Source organism: Sinocyclocheilus grahami, unplaced genomic scaffold (assembly GCF_001515645.1).
Source record: "Sinocyclocheilus grahami isolate Dianchi unplaced genomic scaffold, SAMN03320097.WGS_v1.1 scaffold79.1, whole genome shotgun sequence".
In the NCBI taxonomy this organism is placed as follows: domain Eukaryota; kingdom Metazoa; phylum Chordata; class Actinopteri; order Cypriniformes; family Cyprinidae; genus Sinocyclocheilus; species Sinocyclocheilus grahami.
Window position 1 is genome coordinate 1,212,887 of NW_015505258.1, and position 26,206 is coordinate 1,239,092.

The 26,206-nt window shown below is 38.3% G+C and overlaps 1 protein-coding gene across 4 annotated transcripts in view; it reads right to left on the reverse strand.

Moving 5' to 3' along the window:
- Positions 1-26,206, reverse strand: part of ulk2 (unc-51 like autophagy activating kinase 2) — a 40,886-nt gene that overhangs the window by 3,271 nt on the left and 11,409 nt on the right. The window contains exons 1-22 of one of the 4 annotated variants that reach the window (XM_016273519.1): positions 20,552-21,076; positions 20,361-20,393; positions 17,683-17,719; positions 13,431-13,604; positions 13,035-13,108; positions 12,840-12,941; positions 12,676-12,734; positions 11,773-11,855; positions 11,633-11,683; positions 11,465-11,553; positions 11,140-11,311; positions 10,060-10,120; positions 7,859-8,008; positions 6,501-6,646; positions 6,299-6,382; positions 4,824-5,095; positions 4,537-4,733; positions 2,068-2,177; positions 1,732-1,866; positions 1,338-1,549; positions 275-453; positions 68-186 (exon numbers count right to left, since the gene is read on the reverse strand). In XM_016273519.1, the coding sequence (XP_016129005.1) occupies positions 68-186; positions 275-453; positions 1,338-1,549; positions 1,732-1,866; positions 2,068-2,177; positions 4,537-4,733; positions 4,824-5,095; positions 6,299-6,382; positions 6,501-6,646; positions 7,859-8,008; positions 10,060-10,120; positions 11,140-11,311; positions 11,465-11,553; positions 11,633-11,683; positions 11,773-11,855; positions 12,676-12,734; positions 12,840-12,941; positions 13,035-13,108; positions 13,431-13,604; positions 17,683-17,719; positions 20,361-20,366 (2,512 nt within the window). In that variant the 5' untranslated portion in view covers positions 20,367-20,393; positions 20,552-21,076. Of the gene's footprint in view, positions 1-67; positions 187-274; positions 454-1,337; positions 1,550-1,731; positions 1,867-2,067; positions 2,178-4,536; positions 4,734-4,823; positions 5,096-6,298; positions 6,383-6,500; positions 6,647-7,858; positions 8,009-10,059; positions 10,121-11,139; positions 11,312-11,464; positions 11,554-11,632; positions 11,684-11,772; positions 11,856-12,675; positions 12,735-12,839; positions 12,942-13,034; positions 13,109-13,430; positions 13,605-17,682; positions 17,720-20,360; positions 20,394-20,551; positions 21,077-26,206 lie in introns of those variants that run through there. The other 3 variants (XM_016273517.1, XM_016273516.1, XM_016273518.1) reach the window with 3 other exon arrangements.

The window sequence follows — 26,206 nt, forward strand, 5'->3', positions numbered from 1 at the left end:
TGATAATGTGAGAAATTCATACATTTTGGTTTGACTGTACACACAGCCGTCTAATGTAGCAGCTCACCTTGTTTGACGGCCATGGATGGATTGAGTTTGGCAGACTTGATCTGAGCTTTGGCCAGGTGCAGTGAGGAGGCCAGCAGCTGTGCGGCTTTCATGTACAACACCAGCTGCTCCACCTGCCTGTGTGAGACCATGACCAAAGCATTACATACTATATGCTATGAACTCTCATTGTTAAGGATTATGTGTTTGTGTGCACTCTTCTTACCCCCACTCCTTACTGAGCTGACTGATCTGATCCACCACCACGCTGTCCTGGGGCGGGTAGAGAGAGGCGGCGGACGCACCCAGATCGGGCCCTCTGGGCCGGAGAGAAGCGATCTCCAGCACACAGTCCGTAAAGGACAGCATCATCCGCAGGTGCATCAGAGTGTCTGTGTGCTCACGCTGCCAACCAGAAACACACGCATGTTAGTGTTTCCAAAGAAAAGCTACCTTTATACAGAGGTGGCCAAAATGATTAGAACACTAGTATTTTCACCAGCTAAAAAATGGTTTTACGTCAGTTATTTCTATCTTTTGATGTAGTGTGTCAGTAGGAAATATCAGTTTACATTTCCAAACATTCATTTTGCCATTAATTGTAATAATCCAGTGAGCACAAGGAGTCTGACAACAACCAATGCTCCACACAGAGATCCAATCTCACCATCATCCAGTGTGTCTGGAATGACATGAAGAAACAGAACAAACTGAGACAGACTAAATCTATAAAAGAACTGTGGAAACGTCTCCAAGATGCTTCAAGAAACCTACCTGCAGAGCTACCTGAAAAACTATGCACCTAGAGCAAAAGCTGCTTTAAATGCAAAGGATGGTCACACCAAATGTTGATTTAATTTAGTTAACAGAAGTTAATTGATAAAGAAAATCTATTTTTGACAGCATCCTCATTTTACAGCATTTTTACACAAGTGCCTAAAACTCTTAACAGTACTGTAGCTTTACAGATAGGTTTCTTGAAGCATCTTGGAGATGTTTCCACAGTTCTTCTGGACTTAGTCTGTCTCAGTTTGTTCTGTTTCTTCATGTTATTCCAGACACACTGGATGATGATGAGATCAGATGTTGTCAGAAAATCTCACTGGATTATTACAATTAATGGCAAAATGAATGTTTGGAAATGTAAACAGATATTTCCTATACTGACACACTACAGCTAAAGATAGAAAAAACTGACGTAAAACCATTTTTACAGTAGCTGGTGAAAATACTAGTGTTCTAATAATTTTGGCCACCACTGTACGTTCCAGCTGTGTTAGCTCTCTCACCTCCATCAGTGTCTCCTCTGGCAGTTCTGGAGCTTCAAAGGTGATGAATCCATCCAAGCTGGGCGGGGAGGTGCCGTAAGGGACATAGCGCAGACTGCTGGGAGCCGCTTCCGCTCCTGGTGGGGAGCTGCCGATGGTCATGCCCGGGGGAGAGCCCATATACACCTTACCGCTGGTGGAGCACAGCGAGCCGGCCGAGCTGTTGGAGCCTACTGCAGACACGCAGACACGCAGACACACACAATCAGCCACAGAGTCTTATGAATCAATTAGCTTTAGATCTTGACCATAATGCATCAGAATGTCTTTAAAACAGTGGCACAGGTACTAAACACGTAGTGCGGAAGCTGAAGCAGTGATGTATGGGGCAGGTTTATGAGACGAAGCCCCTCACCTGAGGTGGTGCGCGGGCGGGAGGCGAGATGGCTGCAGGTGGGAGGGGTGCTGCTGTTGGGGGGCGAGCCCACCGTGAACACAACGGTGCGGGGACTTGCCCTGCCTGCTGCCAAACCGCAAGTCCCTGCTGGGGCTGGGGAGCGATGCACGCAGGGGTCACAAAACACATACAAACGCTGGCAGCCAATCAGAACACTTCATGCAAGACAGAAGCTTTCAGGAGAAGCTCAAACGATGTCAGTGGGGTTATGTATAGTAGAAATAAAATAATTTCGGTATTAAAAACGGGACTTTACAAAAAGCTGTAGCAAAGTAAAGGGGGAAAGGGGGCTACCTGTGTCCATGGGTCTCTCTGTGTTGAGGCTGTCTGTGCTGCCCTGGTACGGCTGTCCTCCCAAAGTGATCCGCACCGGCTGCTCAGACAGTCTACCAGCACTTACAGACCTGAGGAAATAAACAGCTTCAGCTTGCTATTTAATTAATCAACACAGGGGTCAGTGACAAGGCACTTACGTCTTGTCCAAATCTATTCATTTATTTGAATATACATGAAAAATGCAACCAATATATATTCTTATATTATGATCATATTTTTAATTTCTGGTTTGTGGTACTTTTGTGGGGCATAAAGTCATAAATGTCACCTGTCTGATATTATAAATTATAATTAAGATAAAAATTATTAAAATAATTATTGAAAAGAAAATATTAAATCTTAGAACTCTTTCTAAAAAAATGAATAATACATTTTGTTAAAATATAAATCTCTAAAAACAAACAAATCACATGTGGTGTGACCAACATGCAAGAAAAAAAACTAAAACAGGAAATTATATCATAGAGAGGACCCCTGCAGATGACTGTGTGTGTCATGGTCAGTAAGCAAGTAAAAAAAAAATATCACAATGTATGCAACACCCCAAACAATTAATGTTCATTATTCATTAGCTATATAATACTTTAATACACTACTGTTCAAAAGTTTAAGGTGAATTTTCTTTTTTTAAGAATTCTCTTATGCTCAACAACGCTGATTATTTGATCAAAAATGCAGTAAAAACAGTAATATTGTGAAAAATTATTACAATGTATTATTACAAAATATTCATCAATTGAACTGTTCTCTATTTTAATATATTTTTTATTTATTCCTGTGATAGCAAAGCTGAATTTTCAGCATCATTACACATGATCCTTTAAAAATCATTCTAATAGGCTGATTTGATGCATTTATTATTAATGTTAAAATGTGCTTCTTAATATTTTTATGGAAACCAATACAAAGTTAAAAAAACAGCATTTATTTGAAACAGATTTATTTTAACAACCAATTAATTTATTTCTGATCAATTTAGCATCCTTGCTGAATAAAAGTATTCATTTTTTATAAAAACTTACTAACTCAACTAATATACTAAACAGTAGTATATGTATATTATTGCATAATATATTTTAAAGGGGTCCTATTATGCTTTTTCACTTTTTCAACTTTAATTAGTCTGTAATGTTGCTGTTTGAGCATAAAAAAGATCTGCAAAGTTACAAAGCTCAAAGTCCACTTCAAAAGGAGATATTTTATTTAACAGAAATTTTTCAAAAACTACAACGAATGACTCGTTTGGACTACAACGCATATTTTCCGGGATTTAGGATATCACAAATATCGACGAATGGGACGAGACCTGGTTGAGCTGCACTAGAGAAGACAACGAGTGTTATCACTATGTCTGAGACACGCTAGCTTTCCCAAGGCAGACGAACTTAGAGTGGTAACAATCATCTGGATTTAAATCACTCAAATTGATTTGATTTTGACACAATATTTACACTGAAGCTCGCAGGCGGCTATAGTAAGGGGCATGACATTTCCACACCAGGTGCTGAGTGCTGCCAATCACAACACACACTGGCCCAGCTAACCAATCACAGCACATTTCGTCTTTCAGAAGGCGGGCCTTCATTTGATACAGGAACTATTCAGTCAGCTCGCCTTGTCTACTGCAATTTTCCTCACTGTATTTACAATAAGACGAAATATGATATCAAGCACCACTGCCTCTTTTCGTTTTCATTTAAACATAGTTCAGGGAACGTACATACATTACAATAAAACGAAATATTATATCAAACAGTATTGCCTCTTTTCATTTTCATTTAAACATATTAATATATTAATAGAATAAAGACCAAAGATTACCTGTTAGATTTACCCAAAACGAATTATATCTTATGTTTCCTTATGCTTAGCTTATGCACTACAGAGACATCGGAGCCAGCGGCAAATGTCAGAAGGACTAGCCAAGTTGAGGCTGCTCTCGTTGGGAAACATGAGCACTGACTGCCCGGTTATCGCGTGGAGCTCACATCTCCGAAATCAGCGACGCACATTTTCAAATAGGAGCTGTCTTTATAAATAAACTGCAGATTTGAGTTTTAAACAACTACATTCTCACCTGAAATACTTTTAAAACTACATTTCATGACTCAATAGCAGTAATATTTTGAAAATGATGCGAATAAATGGTGGTTGAAATACAATGCTGCGTGAACTCAACCAATCAGCATGTTCAGCGCCCTAGTCCCACCCCCAAAAGTTCCGGACCTTTGAAAAAGTACTACCTCGCGAGCAGGGACTTTCTGAGGGGCAAAGTTTTACCCGGAACTTTATTTAGATTCTGGTTCCTGCGGTGAAAACACACAGAGTACCGGCCCAAAGTCCCTAGTTCCTGGGGAAAGTTCCTGCGGTGGAAACAGGGCTTTTGTTGCTTATATCTGATGTTGTCTGAACAAAGTTTTTGCTGACCTGCCAAAGGAAGTCTTGCTGGCCTCTGGTGCACACTGGCGGCTGCTGGGATATGCTGAGCAGTGATGTACACAGAGGTCACGCCCATCCATCAGTGTTTTAACTGGGATGGGGCTGTCGGCCATACCCTGCTGAGAGGCCAGGGCCATGAGATTGCACGAGGCTTGAGTTTTAGGGATTTTGAATGGAGCGGTTGCCTATATGAGAAGAAATTGTATTATTAATGTCAAACGCTCTTGATCTAGGCCTGAAACAGGCCTTTTTACCTGACAGCTCCTTAAGCTTACCTTAGTGGGTGAGCCGATGATGGTGGGCAGCGGTGACTTCGTTAACCAGTCAGAGGTGCGAGGGGAGGAGCCAAGGTGCTTGGTGGGGGAGGTGCCTAGGTTGCCGGGGCGACCAAGCTGAGGGGAGTGGCTGGTGGGGTAGGCTGAGGCGGTGGGGTGAACTGGGTCAGACAGCTGCTTGTGAAGCTTCTGCTTGTTCTGGTAAATGTCAGTCAGTGTGGGCACACTCTGAAGACGAGCGCCCAGTAATTGAGAAGACGGTACAGGGGAACCTAAAACATAAAAAGTGTCCATTTAGTTAAAAAATAAAGTTATTCCAGGGATAGTTCACTCAAAAATTCAAATTTTCTTCTCATTTCTATTCTCATAGTCAGACTAGTTCTTAAGATACTGTCTTAATATAGAGGCTAAGTTAATGCAACTGGCACCAGGTAACAAAACTTAAAGGAGTAGTTCACACAAAAATGAAATTTACCCTCAGACAATCCAAGATGTAGGTTTGTTTCAAAACACATTTTGCACAATTTAGCATTACATCTCTTGCTCACCAGTGGATCCTCTGCAGACAAATGCAGCTTTTCACTTCACAAGATGTTCATTGATGCACTGAAGTTTGTGTGGATTACTTTTGGATTATTGTGTTTTTATCAGATGTTTGGACTGTCATTCTGACGGCACCCATTCACTGCAGAGGATCCATTGGTGATCAAGTGATGTAATGCTAAATTTCTCCAAATCTGTTCCAATGAAGAAACAAACTCATCTACATCTTGGATGGCCTGAGGGTAAGTAAACTCTAAACAAATTTAAATTTTTGGGTGAACTATTTCTTTAATAGATCCATAAATTATAATTATTAAGGCATTGTAAAATGAATCCAAATGGATCAAGCGGTTTAATACAAGTCTTGAGATATAAGATATGATTGCTTTACATGATGAACAGATTTAATTTAAGGCTTTTACTTACATCTAAATAATGATAAACACATACACAGAAGCTATGTTTAATTTGCGTCTTGAATATTAATCAAAATGTTATGGGTTTAGAATGACATGAGGGTGAGTAAATAATGCCAACATTTTCACCCATTTTTGGGTGAACTATCCCTTTTACCGTAACATTATTGATATGGCACTCCACATTCTACATTATCAACCACTAGGTGGCACTGCAGTATGTAAATGAGACTATAAAACTTAATTGAACTGAAAGTTTAAAACAACAGGATCAACCCGTTTTGTCTCCTGTTTAGACACGATCATTGAGTTCATAGGTTTGAAGAGGTTTTGCATGAAAGCTCCCAGGAACATGCATTGTTCCTGATCACTTGTGGGGTTCTCAGCCATAAAGAACAGCTGTATCCATGGAGACCTAAATAGCGACTGTAGCTACCGCTTGTTAATGGTGCCACTTTGAAGAGGTAACAGTAGTGCTGTGTTTTTTTCATGATAATTTCTCACATATAAACTCACCGCCTGAGGAGCTGCGACTGCGTGCCTCATGGCTCTGGGGATGTCCACAGCAGCAGTGGCCGAGCTGCTCAGGAATAGTGCCCACTAGGGAACAATACAGAAACAGACAGACACACATAAAATAGGCATGTCAGGACATGTCAGTCTTTGAAAATACAGTTTCCCAATAAACTTAAAAAAGAATGAGAGAAGGAACTCTTACCCAGTGGAGAGGGGGAGTAGGGCCGGGAACTGCCCGTAGAGAGACGTCGCCCCACCGTTTGGACCGTATCTGCAGGGCTAGGCGACCCAGACACCATTTTAGGGAAGCCCATGGGGCTAGTGTTGGAGCGCCGCACTGTGCCTGACCTGTGACCATAAAAACAACCAAAAATCATTCTATAGTAGTATTTGGACAACCTCACAATTTCTTCAGTACGAACATCACTTTTGTTAACCAGCAGTTATGTATTCATCTGGACTTGATGTAATTTTAGTGGATGTATGATGTCAGTTCTCCTCAAGTTCACACTGGTGTCCATTAACTGTCATTTGACAACCACAAAGTGTCCAAATACTTTTCATTTTATTTTAAACAGTATATGTCTTTCATTAAAATAAGTGCCATTTAGCATGACTCAGTACTATTCAAAATTTGGGGGTCGGTATGATTTATTTATTTATTTATTTTAATTAATACTTTTATCCAGCAAGGATGTATTAAACTGATATCACTGGAAATTTTATTTTATTTTTAAAAATATATTAAAAAGAAAACGGTCACTCTAAATTGTAATAATATTTTACAATTTTACTGTTTTTACTGTATTTTTGAGTCAATAAATGCAGCCTTGGTGAGACGTCTTTTTAAAAACACCAACCCCAAACATTTATATAGTAAGGAATTCATATATATATTTTAAATGTCCAGATGCTTTTTACACCACTGTATATGAAACACACAATTTGCAGAATATCCTCTGTCTGTAGAGTTCTTAGGGAAGGAGTTCCTGGCATTTTCTTTAGCTAAAAGTGAGATTCTCAATACTCCTGCCTTCCCAAACAATCCATAAATAATCTTAATGACACAAAAATCACCTGTCAAAGCTTGATAAGCTCAGAAATGTTAAATAGTTCAGTGAATGACACCTGGAAGACAATCATGACTCATAAATCAGGTCTCAAGCAGTGCCCAGGGCTACTTCACCAGCACAGTGACCGAGCTGACTAACAGGGTGAGAGATAATGTGAACCAGCCCAGCCCTGGGCACACGGACAGCAAGGCTTTTTGAGACACAGGGCAGGTCAGAGTGAAGTAGGCCAAGCAGCTACTGAGGCCTGGCGTGACTAATAAGGGACAGTGCAACAGTCATAATCTCCAGAGTCTGCTAATCACCTGCCTGAAGACCCTAAACCCACCTGTTCCCAAAGACAATCCACTGAATCACTTAGCAAATTCTCCCCAAAGTGAGATGATCATACGAAACTGATGCAATCATGTCAATGATTGCATCTTAATGACTTGAACATGCTACTAAAAGCAGTTAGCAGAGTTACTGTTCCCGCTGTTGGTTGTCTTACCTGGGAGAGCCATAAAGTGTTGTGGTTGGGCTGCTGGACAGGTTCTGTTTGATACGCTGGTAGTTCCGTACCTGTGTGGGCACAGGTATCGGCGTGGTCTCGCTTCGAGGTGATACCATTGGGATCTGTCCGGAGGATGGCTGCTGTGGCCTGAGAAACCCAGAAAATAAGGTTGCAATCCAGTCAGAATGCTTTTCCAAACCCATTTATGCTATAAAAACCGTTTTTTTTCAACATGCGATCACTAAGTGTAAAGTGCGAGAAGCTTCTAACTTTGTCAAATGAGTTAAGCAAAGCTGTTTCTGCTCAAAGGGCATGGCTGACCCACATGGGGCGGAGCTACAGTGTAAACACAAAGCCCTGACCAATCAGTAAGGGGGAGGGAGGAGAAATGGGCGGTGCTTTCAGGCAGTGGCACGTGCTGGGTCCACCTACCTTCGCCAGTCTCAAACAAAGGAAACAAAACAGCTCATTCTTATTCTATCAGGAACACACTGTATTTTTTTACAGGTGTCATGACTGGGTCATGTATGGGGGTGTGCGAAACTAAGACCATGCAAACTAAGATCTGATAAGAAGGAAGGGAGCTAAAAGTGAAAAAGGAAAGTTTTGAGCTCCATACTCCTGGATTATGTAATGAGTGAGGGAGCTACACGTGAACGGTTGAGCAGGCTGCACGACAAATGCACACAAAGAGAGTTTCTTTGTTTGAGCCAGAGTCAGTTCAGCATGGCACAGCAAAACAAACAGGACATAACTGACGAGGCTAAAAGATTTTTCTGTATGATTTTCTTTTTTTGAAAGCAATTAATACTTTACTGTCACTTTTGATCTCAATGTTTGATCTCACTTATTGTATCCTTGCCGAATTAAAGACATAATGTTGTTTTAAATGCACTGTATAATGTAAAATATTATAATGTATTAATGTACAAAAGATTTCTATTTAAAATAAATGCTGTTTTTGAACTTTCTATTCATCAAATAAGGTCCTCATAAAATGTATCACGGTTATCACAAAAATATTAAGCAGCACAACTGTTTTCAACAATGATGATAAGAAATGTTTCTCGAGTAGAAAATAGTTTTGTTAAATTGCACTAATATTTCACAATAGTAAAAAATAGTTTAAAAAAGTTTTAACTGTATTTTTGATTAAATGAATGCAGCCTTGGTGAGCATTTTTAAAACATTAAAAATATTACTGACCCGAAACTTCTGAACAGAGGTCCATACATATTTTATATTACATTATATAAAATAATTTTTCATCTTCGTTTCCGCAATTTTTACATTTAGATAAACATTTTTCATCATTTAAATCTCTTTAAAAATGCTAATAATTTAAAAACATTGTTTACTTAAATTTTTAGCAAATCCGTCAAGTGTGTCCAACCTTTTGGTCTTTAGTGTATATGTAGTGTGTAAAAAGAATAAATAGACAAGAGATTAGACAGAGAAGGTGGCGTATGACTTGCTTGTACAAGAGAGGGAAACAGAAAAGCCACAGAGCAGAAGGAAGTGCACTGACTCTCACAAAAACAAAACCGCTTCTGTTTTACACGACTAACAGACAAAAGATGCACAGTATACGAATGTTTTAACCGTCACTCTGTCAGCTCTGGCAAAATTCATGTCAGATCCATTGCATAACTGCACCGTCTAGTCACAAAACACCCAATGGACATTTAATTCTGCACCTCTGAATGAAAATAGAGGTCGGTTCACAAGTAAAGGGTGTGGAAACAGTTTTGGATCACATGCAGACAGGAAGAAATGACAGCAGGGTGTCCATTCTTAGGGCAGAAGCATAAACACAACCCGCGTGTTTGCTCCCACAGGACTTATTCACCAGCCGAGTGATTCACCTCTCGCTGAGCCACACCAGCTTTTAGCAGTTTGTGAGTGGAAGCCACCTAAAATATCTTAAAAAACCAACGGATCAGTGTGCTAATCCGTAATTCCATATTTCCATGATGCAAACAGACCAAAAAGGATCAAGATGATTTACCCAGAGTTAATATTCCTGTCTGCATGTCGGACTCGACTGTGTATCTTTGGCCTGATAAATGTCAACCTGCTAAAATCCTTGTCTAACATTTGGACAGCTCGACACAAGTAAACATGCATAGGTGAACGTTTGAGCTTTTAAAGCATTGTAACGTATCTTGAGTGAAGCAAGTGAGCGATGTCACACTCACCCTCCACACAGAAGGAATTCACTGGACGGTCTGCGGGCCACTGCACCCATTGAAGGGTCATCTGAAGATGAGAGAAAGAAAGACAGCCATGAGAACTACATAAATGCAAAGTCTCACATACACCAACAAATCACAGCATGTGAGAGAGTAATCAGCGCTGGAAGGCTTTTGTAGCGCTGACTCAGCTGACGCCTCTTCTATACACTAAAAAACACACACAGGCAGCTTCAGCAGCTGCTCAAATATAGTGTGTGTGTGTGTGTGTAAAAATGGTACACTGCAAATATTCATTTTCTTGCTCTGTATTTTTCGTTTTGGTTTCCAGTAAAAATATCCAAATTTGCTTCTAAATTTAATATCTTACAAAACTAAGAGAATCTACATCATGTATACTGAGTTACATGTATTTTTCAAGATTTTCTGTTTTTTGTAATATATTTTTTACAGTTATAAAGAGGTTTTAAATATTTTCTTAAATCATTAACCGATGTAGTAAGAGAAAAAATAAATTCAAGATTTAAACATACTTACAATAACCATAACAAAACTTAAAACCATCCAAAATTGAGAAAATATATCTTGAATTGCATATTTTTCAATGTTTATATTTTGCTATATTTATAAACAGGCTTAAATTAAGGCTTGCATTAAAAAAATAAAATTAATTCAAGATTTATTCTCCATGACAGAATGATAATACTGAACCATTATAAAGACATTATACTTAATATTAAAATATGAATATGTTATAAAATTGTGTAAGATACTAAGGCTTGTTCTCAGAAAATATAAGTTAAATTAAATGTTTTTTTCATGTTTTCAGCACAAACCTCAAACTTATCTAGATCTAGGATTAAAATGATTTTAAATAAAATTTACCCACATGGAGTAAAAAATTAAGCATATTATGAATCATAAATATCTTTAGTTACATTATCTTACATTAATGGTCAAATAGAGTAAAAAAACATAGATTATAAAATAAATGTATCTTGTTTTATGAATGTTTTAATATTTTAACTGAAAAACTGTGGTCTGTCTAGGCGCTTGGCATGTGTTCGGTGACGTTATGTGACTCACAGGACTGTTCTCCAGAGAGATGGGGCACCAGCACAAAGTCGTCAGTGTCGCAGGAGGAGTTCTTGCTGCTGGTGCTGCCGCCCGACTCTTTGGACAGCTGCAGGTAGTTGGGAGGGCCGAGAGGTGGAGAGGACAACACGTCCTCAGGGAGAGTCTGCATGTCTGGCAGGGACTGCAACACAAAGGTGAAGGTAAACACTGGATTAACTTTAGCTGAGTCAGTACCATTACCCTTCTGAATGCCATAATCATCTCACACAACACCTCTCCTCACGCCTGTGGCATTGTGACAGTGGATTCAGCTTTGACAATGTAAGGGGCTTACCGGCGGAGAGACGTAACGACAGGAAGGAGAGCTGCCACATGTGCTGTCTGTGACCAAGCCAGAGCACGTAGGCACTGGCACAGGGCATGCTGGGTAAAACAAAAGCTGTTTTAGTGTCCAGCCACACCTGACTCATCAAATTTGCTCATCAAATGCTCCCTTACTTACATTTTTTAATAGTTGATGTCGGTTCCAAGAAAGGATGACTGAAAAAAGTGTCTGCAGACAGAAGAGTATACAATAAGGAAGAGGGAACAACAAGGTGCAGATCCTCCCACAACGCATTAAAACAACAGAAATATACTGACCAAAATCCATACGGTCCTTCTGGTTCCTCTGGAGCAGCCCCAGCAGCAGATCTTCCAATTGAGGAGACGTCTCTCTCGGGATGCTGTGAACAAAGCATTAGTTATTTAGTAAATAGCAACCAGTGACTGGCCATTTTGAGATTACTGGCTTAATAAAATATTATAAAAATAATTTAAAAAGTTCAGTTAATTTTGAGTACATAATACATAATACATAAATTAAGTGTTCTTTTCATTTCAGTTATTTTGTGTATATACAGTACTGAAAATTAAAAAAAAAAAGTGTAAAAGATTTGAAAGGTCAAAAGATATTTAAATGCATTAGGTTGCATTTATTTGATAAAATAGTGTAAAAACAGTAATATTGTGAAATGTTATTACAATTTAAAATAACTGTTTTCTATTTGAATATGTAAATTATTAGGTAGAGCTGAAATTTTACTCTTACTCCAGTCTTTAGTGTCACATGATCCTTCAGAAATCATTCTAATATGCTGATTTGCTGCTCAAATTTTTTTTATTAATATTATCAGCATTGAAACAGCTTGTGCGGCTTAATATTTTTCTGTAAACTGTGATATTTTTTTTCAGGAGTCTTCAATGAAATGAACGCCATTTATTTGGAATAGAAATCTTTTGCAGTCTTTACTGACCTTTTCGATCCATTTAATGCATCCTCACTAAATAAAAGTATTATTTTCTGTTTTCCAAACTTTTGAACAGTAGACTATATATGTATCAGCATTATATTGGTCACTACTCTTATTTAGGTATCAGTATCTAAAACAGCCCAACCATAATTGTTGGGCTGTTCCACCAAAAACTGTGGTTTTACTTTACAACATTTAGCATTATGACGCATAATACGACAAAAGAAAAACTAAAATTAGTTAGTGGTCTTACTTTGGCACCAAAGTCTTGTTCTTCTCATAGAACATCCTCAAGTCCTGTGGACTGTTAGCCTGGTCACATAAACACATGAAACACCATTTAAAATCACCATCAAAATAACACTTACAGTTAGTATTCAAAATATGTTACTTTAACTTCAGCATCATGAAACTAACTTGGAAAGGCGGCTTTCCCACGAGGCACTGATAAATGACAGTCCCAATGCTCCACAGGTCAGCTTTGGCATCATAGTTCTGGGACATGATCACTTCTGGAGCCTGTGTGGAGAGGTGACAGATTATAAGAATATGATGATGTCTCACGCATCTGCTATATTTCACAAATCTGAGACAGTGAGACAGAATACTGACCATGTACATTGGGGATCCACATAATGTGGCCGCCATCATGTTGCTCTGGAGATATCTTGCAAAACCAAAGTCAGCTGTAAAATAAAGACAGCGCCGGTGTTATTAATAGCAACATGCTGCTGTCTGAGAGTCACGACTTCTAACTTCTGCACAGACTGAAACAATGGAAACAAAGAACTGGCTGTGTGAGAGATCAGAGGGCGGAAAGTGTATTACATAGACTGTTAGTTATGAAAGATTAGGTACATGCACAGTGGACTACAAACATCCTGAGATATTAATTTCCAGTTTTAAGTTCAATTTTGGATCCCAGATTTGTAATGTGGTTTTAGACATTTCAATTTTACAGTAGATGTACAGCACATATTAGCAATAAATCGCTGGGGAGAGTGTTACCAATCTTGATGCGTATGCCGTTGATGCTGGACTTCTTGCGGCCCGTGTAGGACAGCAGGATGTTCTGAGGTTTGAGGTCTCTGTGAATGATCCCCTTGCTGTTGAGGATGCGCATGGCTGCTGCAATCTGCTGTAGAAAGACCCTCAGCGTGTCCTCTCGTAAAGTGCCCTTGGCTGAAAGAGCAAAGACATCGTACTGCTGAGTAACATGGCTATAAAATCCATTAAGAGATTCTATAAAAACCTCATTTACCCAGATACCCTTGCAAGATTGTATGACCGCTTACATCACAATGCTCCAAAACAGAACATTTCCTGAAAATCAATTGGCTTTATGTGTCAAGAAACCTCAGATTCACTAGTTTAAAAGAGCAAAACGTTTTTTTTACACTAAGGTTGTTTGGCCAGTTTTCTCTGAGGAATGCAGTGATTTCAGTAGGATTCCACATGATTGGAAATTTTGGGTGAGGGTGAAAGATTTCCCCATGCAGTTTGTGCATCGTCACGCAAGTTGGTCACAAATTCGCTGTGATGGCCAACAGAAAGCAGCTTGGTTTGAAAGTGACTTCTGTGCGAGCTGTGCTTCACATCACTAGGCTACTGTCTATAGGCAATGGATCTTTTCTGCTGAAATGGCTAACATTTTGCTAAAGTGACCACACCTTTAAAGGGATAACACAGACGATTCACTATAGCCAATGAGTCATTTATAGTCAAAGAAATATTGTAGAACTAAGCATAACTCGAAATGTAGTCATGAAATGACTATTGAAAAGTCCTGACCTTGTAAGATTTGAATAATATCCATGATTTTTCACCACACCCAGCTAGGCCACTAGTGCCTGCCAAGATTTTCAGTGGCCCAACACAAAGCGTATAAATGTAATATTTAATGTATTGAAATTAATATCATCATATTTACATGTATTACTGTAAAGTTCTTGTTTAAATGTAAATTTTTAATGTTTATTCTGATATTTATTTTATATAAATGCATACACATTTTCCACACACAAATTTAAATTTTCATCAAATGTTAAAGGGATAGTTCACCCAAAAATGAAAATTCTGTCATTAATGACTCACCCTCATGTTGTTCCAAACCCGTAAAAACCTTTGTTTATCTTCGGAACACAAATTAAGAGATTTCTGATGAAATCCGAGAGCTTTCTGACCATGCATAGACAGCAATGGAACTACCACGTTCAAGGGCCAAAAAGGTAGTAAGGACAAAATTATGGTTGAACCACTGATGTCACATGGACTATTTTAACAATGTCTTTACTAACTTTCTGGGCCGTGAACGTGTCAGTTGTGTTGCTGTCTATGCAGGGTAAGAGAGCTCTCGGATTTCATCTTAATTTGTGTTCCGAAGATCAACAAAGGTCTTACAGGTTTGGAACAACATGAGGGTCAGTAATTAATGACAGAATTTTCATTTTTGGGTGAACTTTCCTCTTTACAATATTTATACAATAACATAATACAATTCTTACAATACAATAACTATATTCTTTACAAAGAAACAAAGAAAATACTCAATAAAACCTATAAATCATACAGTTATTATAAACACACAGGAAACTAGTCAACTAGATCCTAGTGAACTGGCAAATTACAGACCCATCTCAAATCTTCCTTTTATGTCTAAAATTTTAGAAAAAGTTGTGTCAGCTCAACTGTGCTCCTTCCTGCAAAAAAATTATCTCTATGAAGAATTTCAGTCAGGTTTCAGGCCCCACCATAGCACAGAAACTGCACTTGTTAAAATTACAAATGACTTGCTTCTTGCGTCAGACCAAGGCTGTATCTCATTGCTAGTTTTACTTGATCTTAGTGCTGCGTTCGACACTATAGATCATGACATACTCATAAATCGATTACAAAACTATACAGGTATTCAAGGGCAGGCTTTAAGATGGTTTAGATCCTACCTGTCAGATCGCTACCATTTTGTTCATTTAAATGGGGAGTCATCTCAATTATCACCAGTAAAATATGGAGTGCCACAAGGATCTGTCCTAGGTCCTCTGCTATTTTCGATATACATGTTGCCACTTGGTAATATTATTAGGAAATACGGGATTAGTTTCCACTGTTATGCTGATGATACTCAACTATATATCTCAACAAGACCAGATGAAACTTCTAAATTATCTAAGCTAACAGAGTGTGTTAAAAATGATAAATTATATTAAAATGTATTAATTTTCACCTATTAAATTCGGATTAGACTTATCTTATTACTTATTGGACCAAAAGACAGTACACAGAATCTCTTGGATTACAATTTACAACTAGACGGATGTACTGTTACTTCCTCTACAGTCAAAAATCTGGGTGTTATATTAGATAGCAACTTGTCTTTTGAAAATCATATTTCCCATATTACAAAAACAGCATTTTTCCATCTTAGAAACATTGCCAAGTTACAAAACATGATACCTGTTTCTGATGCAGAAAAGCTAGTTCATACATTCATGACCTCTAGACTGGACTACTGTAATGCAAAGTCCACTAAAGGAGGTAGAGCTTTTTCGCATTTGGCTCCCAAACTCTGGAATAGCCTTCCTGATAACATACGGGGGTTCAGACACACTATCTCTGTTTAAATATAGATTAAAGACACATCTCTTTGGCCAAGCATTCAAATAATGCATATCATAATCTTGTACTGCAGTTATATATGATCAAATGCACATTTATATTCTTTAGTTTGGGTTAAACAAATAAATTTTTGCTTGGTTGGAACAGCAGCTACGCTAATTATGTCTCTATTTGTTTCTCTGATTGACATCCCGTGGTAACTAGGATTTACACAAGCTTCAGTCTGGATCCAGAACACACGAGAAGAGATGATGCCAACCCCTCATAGGACCTCAGATGATGCCAACCCTGAGACAACATACAGAACTACCACATTTTGCTATAAGTTTGATTGCATCATATAATAATTGCTGTTAATAGTGTTCATCGTCTGTTTGATTACGTCTTTAATTGATTTTTCTGTACATTTCTGCCATATGTACATTGACTGACAGTCACCACTGATAAACTACCACTAAATATTGTAGAAAATTAATTTGCTGTAAAGTTGCTTTGCAATGATTTGTATCGTGAAAAGCACTGTACAAATACACTTGAATTTAATTGAATTTAAACTAACAATAATAATAATAACCAATAATAATTAGAAAAATGGCATCCATGCCAAAACATTACTGATTAGTTTTCCACCCATTCTTACTGATAGATAAAAAGTTGACAAGCAGAATTCCAAATGTTTAAGTTTCCAATGCACAAAAATTAAGACACAGCGCTTGCCAAATAGGTCAAGTTACAATGCAGGCCATCCTTATTGTTGAGCACTTTTAGGGTGAGTAATAATATCAGAATTAGTTTTGGATGAACAATCCCTGTAAATAAGAATGTCCACTACACTGAGCTAATCAAAGACCATCACAGTCATGTTCTCTCAGCCTCTGATTGGAATAAATATTAAAATCAGAAGCTGCTCAGGGCTTTTACATGTAGTGATGTCGCTCCAGGTCCCCTGTTAGAGCAAAACTGGTGTAATCCACTGAGCTGTTAAGAGGATTCCCTTCACCCAATTTGCTCTGTAAACAAAGCAATTATGATCACACTGAACCTCGTATGGATCCCAAAACACAGTGTATGACGTAGCGGTGAGGTTGTATAACTAAGGAACGGTTGCATAATTATACAAGGGGAGAAGGGTGAGAGGCCGAAACCTGCTGTACTGTGTCATCCGTCATGGTTAAACAAAGATAACATTCCATCTGAACATAACAAGGGGCAACAGTCCAGCCAACATCACAAGCACTAAGTAAATGGCACCTGAGTCATCTCTATTATGCCCTCTGCGTCACACATTCAGTGAAAACATGGTTTATAGACCAATCAGACTCCTTTGGCAGAACAAAGACTGTTCATAAACACCTAACAACAGACTTCACAGTTTATTCACAATGGGCTTGTGAGCAAAGCTTTAAATATATGATAATAGAGGCAGTAGTAGCTCTCTGAGAGTGTTGGAGGTAAGTGTGTTTTAAGATTGAGCCCTGGAGGCAAACACCTCAACTCTGGCTCACTAAGAAAGACGTAAAAACTGTCTCATTTCCCCATTTAATGTGCAAAGAAACCTATTTATAGGTGGACTTTTCTAAAATGTGTTTTAAAAACAATGCTTTTTTATTTGAGACTACTGACCAAATGATCACAAGCTGCTTACCTTGCAAATAGTCTGCCAAGTCTCCTCCATTGCAGTACTTGAAGAGGAAACAAACAGAGAAAAATAAAACTCAGCTTTAAAATCAATACAGAACAATAAAAAACTATGTTGAGGCTCGAGGACTGGATATTTCATGGGCTGCAAGAGGAGGATAGGGTGGTGTAGTGACACACACATCAATGAATCTGATGAAGTGATGCAGCACTATGGGAATGTCAGTGTGTATTGGCGGTCAGTAAATTTAAACATTATTGATGGAGGGAGAGAAATAGCCCTGAGCATACTGGGTGGATAGAGATAATACACTACATTTAACATGACATAACATCTTTAAACCTCTGACTGAACATCAGGACCTTTGATTGAAGGCTTTAAAAAAATAAAACAATGTGATCAATTTAGCATCTGGCTTACAGGCGAGTTTTATTCTATAGAAGTAATCAAGAAGAGCCATTTTTAACTCTAAAATATTTCCAAGCAGATAACTAGAAATAAATCAAAGGTATCTAGAAATACCTATAACAGTATTACTTATTTTCTGTTTTCATTTTAATTTTAGTTTTAGTATATACCATATAAATGGTACTTAATTTTAGTATTTTCTATTTTCAATTAATTTTGTTGCTTTTTTATTCATTTTTTATTGACTATTTCAGTTTTCGTTATTTTAGTATATCAAGTTAAAGTAAATGAAAATGAGAAATGTTGCCTTGTAAATAATACCATTACAATATTTTATTTCAGTTAAAGTTTAAGTAACTTTTTGTGGTTTTAGTGTTAGTTAAAGCTGCAGTCTGTAAGTTTTGCCTCTTTGTCGCCATCTCTGTTTGAAAACCTGGAATTGCAGCTGTGTGCGGAATTATCTTCCTTGCGTGGGTTGTGCGCCAGCACGGAATAATCTAATGTTCTGAAGAGTATGTGTGGCAGTCAGTCACCGCACCGGTGTGGATATTTACTGTACTTCGCAATCACAGATTCTAGCCTACGTCTTGGAATATATGACCCAAATAAGAATTTTCACCATATATTGTCATCTATAGTAACTATAGTAACAAGTCTGCCACCTTTGTTCTGACCAACTGAGGAAAAAAGCATTACCATAAATCTCGCTACCAATGGTGATTAAATCTAAAGATCGGTTAGGTCATATCACATTAAACCGTTCAAATTATTATTATTGTTATACTTTAATGTTAACAAGATCAGCATTGGTGACTATGAGTATAGTGTGTATTAGCGTATAGATTTCAATTTCTGCACAGTCTAATCTAATTGTCATACTCTTCGAATTTCATATTAAGAAATTATTTTAACCCAAAAAGCAAATTATGCTCCCTTCGAACTGGTTGTCTTTAAAATACAAATCTTGTGTAATCCCAGGCTATCTGTAATCAGAAGCACATTTATAACTGGAATATAATTAAATTTCATTCACATGTGTTTCATAAACTCATAATACTTTCTGGATTACAATCCGCCATCAAAATGATAAATTTAATTATTCCAGATGCTGTGAGAAAAGGCTCTAAACGATCGGCCACCTGCAGGATCCTCACATGAGATAGCCTAGTAGCCAGTCAACCACTCAAATTAGAAAACATTATTATAAGCTGACCATTGTGAATCAGGCTAAAGTAAGGCGATAGTTTTGAACACTGGCTGGTTTTGTACTTGCTCAAATATTGATTTCAGGTCATTTTTAACCAAAAAAAGTTACGGACTGAAGCTTTAGCTATAATAACCCTGATTTATACTTTTTAATATGTCATTAATTTACATAACTTTCCCAATATTATTAACTATGAAATATTTTCCTTGACTCCCTTATTTTCGGACCAGAGGAGGGAAATCAGTCAGATGACTAGTCACTCCTTACACTGAAAAAAATGTTTCATTCATCCAATTAAAAAAAACTAGGGTAATTACTCACATCTATATTTTTTAACTTGAGCCAATGAAAACTAAATAACTTGCCCTTATTTATTTTTCATTGGCTCAAGTTAAAAAATATAGATGTGAATCATTACCCTACATTTTTTTAATTGGATGAATTAACAATTTTTTTCAGTGTATTTACCACAACATTTTCAATTCACATGCATACATTTGGGAGATGCTCTTATATAAAGTATACAGATCTGAACACATGACTTTGCTAGCGCCATGCTTTACTGTTTAATCTAAAGGAAAACCAAGAACTTGGACACATGTGCATGCACAAAGAACAAACTGCATCAGTGTGTACTAATTGTGAGTGGCTCTGGTGTTGAGGACTTTGAGTGTTTCAGAAGCAGACCTGTTTGCACCAAACTCTAGTTGCAAACACCCTCTCATGTCACACAGACAGGTGCCAATAAACAATACTCAGAAAGCCAGCAGGTTACATTATTATACGGTGCATGCATCAGAAGTGTTGGACTGATATTACACACTAAAGATAGTTGATATTAAAGCTCTTGAAATTGTTTTTGAGAGCAGCTTTCCCTGAACGGATATTTTTAGTTTGGCCTCTTCATGTGTTTGTTTCTCCTTCAGAGACTGCAGTGTTGGGCAATACTAGAAAGCATAGCCATGAAACATTAGGGCGCGCTGTGGCCTTATGACAAAAACAAAAGCGTGTGGACATGAGAAGCAAGAGAGAGGAGAGAAAGAGGGGTGAATACATGCTTTATGCTCACCTCCATAACCAGGAATACAGAACTTGGGGTTTCCTAAAAGAAAAAAGACAAGAAACATAATTTTACTCAGAAACCGCACATAACAGCAAACATCCATCAAAGGCACTGATTTGTTTGCACACAGGTCCATGTCCTCCAGCAAGCAGGTGGTTGTGGAAATCCAGGCACGTGCGTAAGTGAAAACGACTCACGTTTCAAATCCTGGCATGCAAACCTCATGTTATTGAAACCGTTTAGACACACTAGCCTCATAACAGCTATTAGGGCTGCTGCGTCAATACTTAAGGTATTAGACTCTGAATGCTGGCCAAATAAAAAACATGAGGCCCCTGGTTATTTCTAGGAAGTGGGCTGTTACAGTAAACAAGACAAGCCGCCAAGTTACAGCGCTTCCTCCACCATCTCATCTCAAAGTATTATGATTCATGGTAACTTCCAGTGAATTGATGTTGGTAGCCCATTAATGCAGTTGTGATGGACTGGTCCATTAACAAAGAAAGCGCGGCCATTTTATGTGCTGCCCATAAGTGACTGCCTGTGGAGAGTGTGTGTGGGAAGAGCTTGTCATAGCGGTCAACACTCCATTTGCCCACATTACCTCTCGTTCCTCCTCACTGTATCTCATTACCTCACCCATTCAAGATGACTGAATACTCAAAATCTCTGCTACTCCTTATGGAGTTTTAAAAATGACAGGAACCTTAAAGTCAAAATGAAATCAGAATTGACTCCATTTACTTTAATGATGCACAAATCTTGTGAACAATTCATTGGTGCATGTTTGGGGTGTGAAATATATTAGTACCATATTGATTATTGGTCAATATTGCTCATTTTTTCTTGTTTTTTGCTAATTTCCCTTGTTTTTAAATTTAGGTTACCTTTGCCGTATTGATGTTTGCCTTATTCCTAATAACTAGCAATACAACACTGAAATTTCACAAAGCGAAAATATTCAGTCAAAACAGCAAAACGGGAAAAAATTTTGGGCCAAAATAGTTTTGAAGAGCCAAAATTATTGACATTTAATCAGCACTTCTGCAATGACAAATTAGTGTCTATTTTCTACACACAATATAGATAAGATACAACCGTGATCAAAAATCAGTTAGAAGAACAATATGGAAAATTTGTTTGAATGAAATATCGTGAGGCTGGTTTAAAATATCAGATGAGAACATGACACACTGAACAACATACCAAGTTCAGTTAACCAAATTTAAATACAGAAACTTTTTGGTTTTGGTTAAATTAAAACTTTTTTTTTGTTTCAGTGTTTGGTAAAAATTCATGCTGGTGGATCTAATAATTTAATAACACAGCTAAACGTAATCTTGTACCTGTAGCATTTAAAATTATTGATTTTAGTTTTTAGTGTTTAATTTTGATTTAGACAAAATATTTGATATCTTTTGAAGACTTTTAATATCTGCTTAGCAAAAATCATTATTGGCTTATCAGTATCAACCACTATTTTAATATTGGTGCATTCCTAATCCACGTTATTCAAGAAAAAAAAGTGTTTGTCTTCGTAAAATTGAATCAAAATTTACAAGCAGCTCAAGGGCTTATGACTTCGTAATCTGATTCCAGGAAAGCCCACCGCCCCAGTTCCGCTGTAGATCCGTTTATGGGATCTGGGATCAATGCAGTCCAGGAGCTACAAGGGGCACTGCCACTGATTGTCAGTCTGATTGCATAATGGGCTGATTTGAGCTGGGCTGGCAGTGGTGGGGGTGGGTGATGGGAAGGAGAAAGGAAATGGAGCATCTCTGGCTAGTTTGGAGGGGTTGATCAACTCGAGGACATCATTAACGCTGCCATCACATATCAGTCATTTCTTGAACTTGACCTCTTCATCTGTGACTTCATCTGAAGTCAAATGGCCCTGATCATGCTATGCACAAACAAACACACGGGCCATTTGATGAGAGGTGCAAAAGGAACCGTTGAACAAGTGTGGGCAGAAAAAGAAAAACAAACAGCTATGGGTCCAGAACCACACGTCCAAACACACAAGTGTTGATCTCTGATCTCCTCCTGCCAATTTTTTCCACACTTTTGGCAAGAGATGAGATTCCACATGGGCTCTTGCAGAAAAATATGCATCATGATTTAAGAGCAGTGGTAGGGTGACCATACGTGCCATTTTCCCAGGACGCGTCCTGGCCAGGATTTCTATATTGCCTAAAATATCTAGGTTTTGGCTTTGTTTGCGTGTGCAGACTGATCGGTGTATGACATCAAAATACCATACAGATGGTTCCTTATGCTTTCAAAATGCTCTCGATTTGAGCCGCGCTGCTTTTAATGCCGAGTTCACACTGCACGATTTTCAAACTTGTCGGATCGCTGTTGTTTTCACACTGCGTGACTATCTGGGATAGCATTCAGTTGCTGCTGTGTTCACATTGCACGATGGATCAGCGACAGGGGGTTTCACACTGCATGACTTCACAATAGGAAGAATCGCCGACAGCTCTGTCTGGTCCGCAAACTACATTTCACAACAAAACACACGCGAGAAGTGATAAGGAAATAACGCGAGAACCCGTGTGCATCAGACCGGAGTTCTCCAGCAAGACTGTAATTATTAAAACAATATATATATATATATAGCCCGCAAATTGTCTGAGCTGATTTCCAGCTACAAGGAGAAAAAGAAAAACAGATTATGCAGGAGGGAGATGCAGGGAACAGGGATTGGGTGTTCTGCAAAGAGAGTTGGAGGTAAATAATTTTGCAGTAACTGTTATGCTGATGTTGTGGCTGGTCAAGCAAATGTTTGTGCTTGTTTCTGTATGATATAATTGTTCATATATCTATTAAAATACTGATATTCTGGTCTATAACTCCTCCCCGAACTTCCCTCTGCCCTGTATCTTGGTCTCTCATTGGCTGTAGGTCATCGCCGATGTGTTTTTCAGTCAGTACTCATTTCACACAGCGTGATTTTGAATCGCTCAAAAAAATCGCTCGATTCCCTCAGATCGCGTCTTTGATAATCCACACTGCATGATTGTCACTCGCGTGAACAAGCACCGATTTGCCTCCGATGTCGGGCATTTGTCAGCGATTTCGCAAAACCTGTCGGTGAGTGAAAAATCGGGCTAATACCGTGCAGTGTGAACTAAGTCGACCACACATCCTATGTACGCGAAATGGCCTCGCTTTGACCATAGCTCCCACCTTCTCACACACACACCATGATTGGTCCATTATGTACAATGCCTGCATGTTATTGGTCAAACTACTTTTCGATCATTACCTTCAGCAAGCATGAAAACAGGAAAAAAACAAAGCCAAAACAAATCCTGGCAAGGACACGTCCTGGGAAAATGGCACGTATGGTCACCCTAAGCAGTGGTAATGTCATTTATATTTATCATGTAAACAAGGATAAAAAAAAAAATAGGTCAGTCAGTAACCAAACACTGGACAATACCCGAACAGCCATCATTTTGAAACGTTCAGTGCCTCAGAACAATGTGCTGCTACTTCTGTGGGACATGTAACATTAGTTACTGTGTGTTTAGAGCTAGTTAGCATATTAGGCAGCAGGGAAGCATAACTGGATATATAATCAGCCATGGAGAGATAAGGCAATAACAGCAATTTTGAAAAACTAGAGTTGACAACAGACTACCATTGCATCAGAATTTCAACAACAATAATAATCAGGTTAAATAGCAAAACAATTTTTTGGGGGGATGAAATAGTTTTGAATAGCCCAAACTGTTGACTGAAAGAGTGACATTTAATCAGTGCTTTTCCGAAGGCGTTTACTTTGTAAACTAAATCAGGTAAGCATGACCCCAAGAAACATGACACACTTTACCCCGACCAAAAATGATGCTAGAGTAGCAATTTGTAAAATATGTTCATCTGAAATATCAAAAGGCATCTCGTTGCTGTCATGTGTATGTTCCCGTTTAGTTCCTGTTTGTCCTTATTTGGTCCTTCCTGTTCCTGTCCCAATTTAGTTCTATTAGTTCCAGGTGTTTCTCATTATTAGTTATCCTCCTCACCTGCCTGCCCCTCGTTATCTGCCCTATTTGAGTTCTAGCCCGTTCTGTTCTCCCTTGTCTGGAATTGTTGATGTCAACCCTAGCTATATGTGTTTTCCTATTTCCCTGGATATTATTAAAGTTAGTAAGTTTGAATTCGACTCTGTGTCTCCTCGTTCCTCACTTCATGCTCCTCACAGTATCGAACCGTGACAGTTGCCTAAGAACTTTACTATCACTGGTTTAATTTATCACCTGAGAACAAGATACCATAAAGAGCATAATGAGTTCAAATACCCAATTTATTAACCAAAACCTAATTTTCAGTTTTTACCTAAACGAAAACTTTAATTATTCAGTTAGATGTTTTGCAAAAAAAATTATTTTTGGTGCATCACTAAATTAGACATTAAAAGTTGCTATCTTACAGAAGCCTAATTTTGTTATCGGGTCAACCCTACAACAAAGCACCGTTGACCAAAAACATACTCAAACTATGAGATTCCAGAGCTGCGTTCCAATCATATCTCCATAGCTATCACAAGCTTCAAAACATTGGAAAATACAGGCATGATAATGAAGTCAAAAAGCAGCACAGTCCAGCCAGGCGGTGAGAGTATTGCATCATAACTAGACATGCTGGGTTACACAAGGTGGAAACCAGCCAAAGCGTGGCTTTAAATTCTAGGAATGTTTGAGAAACACCACATGTGCGACCAACTGCGAGAGATGGATGTGTTCTTCTTAGAAACCGGTTTCTAGTTATCTACATGATGAGGGAACACAACATTCTAGGGCTGTAATGAATACTTGAGGTGTCGTGAGCCTATAGACACAGACTGTCCTTTTAGATGAGAATGTTTCTAAAGCAATGTCCCTGGAGCTCTGAATGACACACTAGAGGATGTTTATCAGCAGGAACAGGTAGTGAAGAACAACAGCACATCATATTGCCAGTGGCAAGGCCATGAACCTCACAGTATTAAGATGAAGAAAGAGCTAAAGACAAATAAACATATTTACTTGGGTCTACAGCCCACGAAGGGCTGGTAAATAAACAGACAACCTACACTTGGTGACATGTTGGTGGAAATGAGGGCGGACATTTAGAGAGCACTATTACACTATAAGGTGAAAGAATGGATTAATTTATAAATGGCAAAGAGTATTATACTACATTGTGAACATAACCTAGGCCTATTAGCTGAATAGTTGTTAGTTCCTGCAGGAAGCTCTCGAGGAAAACAATAAAATGTTCCAGATGTTTCCAGGCTGTATTTCTTTCTTTCCTTGCAAACAACACTCACTGCTCATTGTCTTCATTTGAATTCATCCCTCCCCTTCTTCTCAGAAAACTGAAGACAACAAGTCAATCTATCCTCCAATGGGACACACTGTTCTCTAACAGGAAGTTCAAGTTTTGTTTTGACACATATGATTGTCTCATGCATATGTGACTCATAAACAAGTCCATAGACTCCTCCTACCCTGCCTCAAAACCCCGCCCACTCCTCATTCCCACTTTATGTTTCAAAGTAGCCAGAATTATTCCATCCCTTTGATCTCCTTACTAATTTCCCTTTCCTTACAAATGTATATGTTTTTTGCACATCTGAACAGCTCTTCTCTGTTTCTTCAAGGGATAGTTTGAAGACTGTTTCAACTGATTATATTCATACAATGAAAATCAGTGGTGTCAAAAACAACAAACACCTTATTGACTAGGCATGGGCCGGTATGAGATTTTGACGGTATGATAACCTTAAGCAAAAATATCACGGTTTCAAGGTAGTCGTTACAACTCTAAAATGTGTTATTTTTAAATGACTGGGTAAAAAA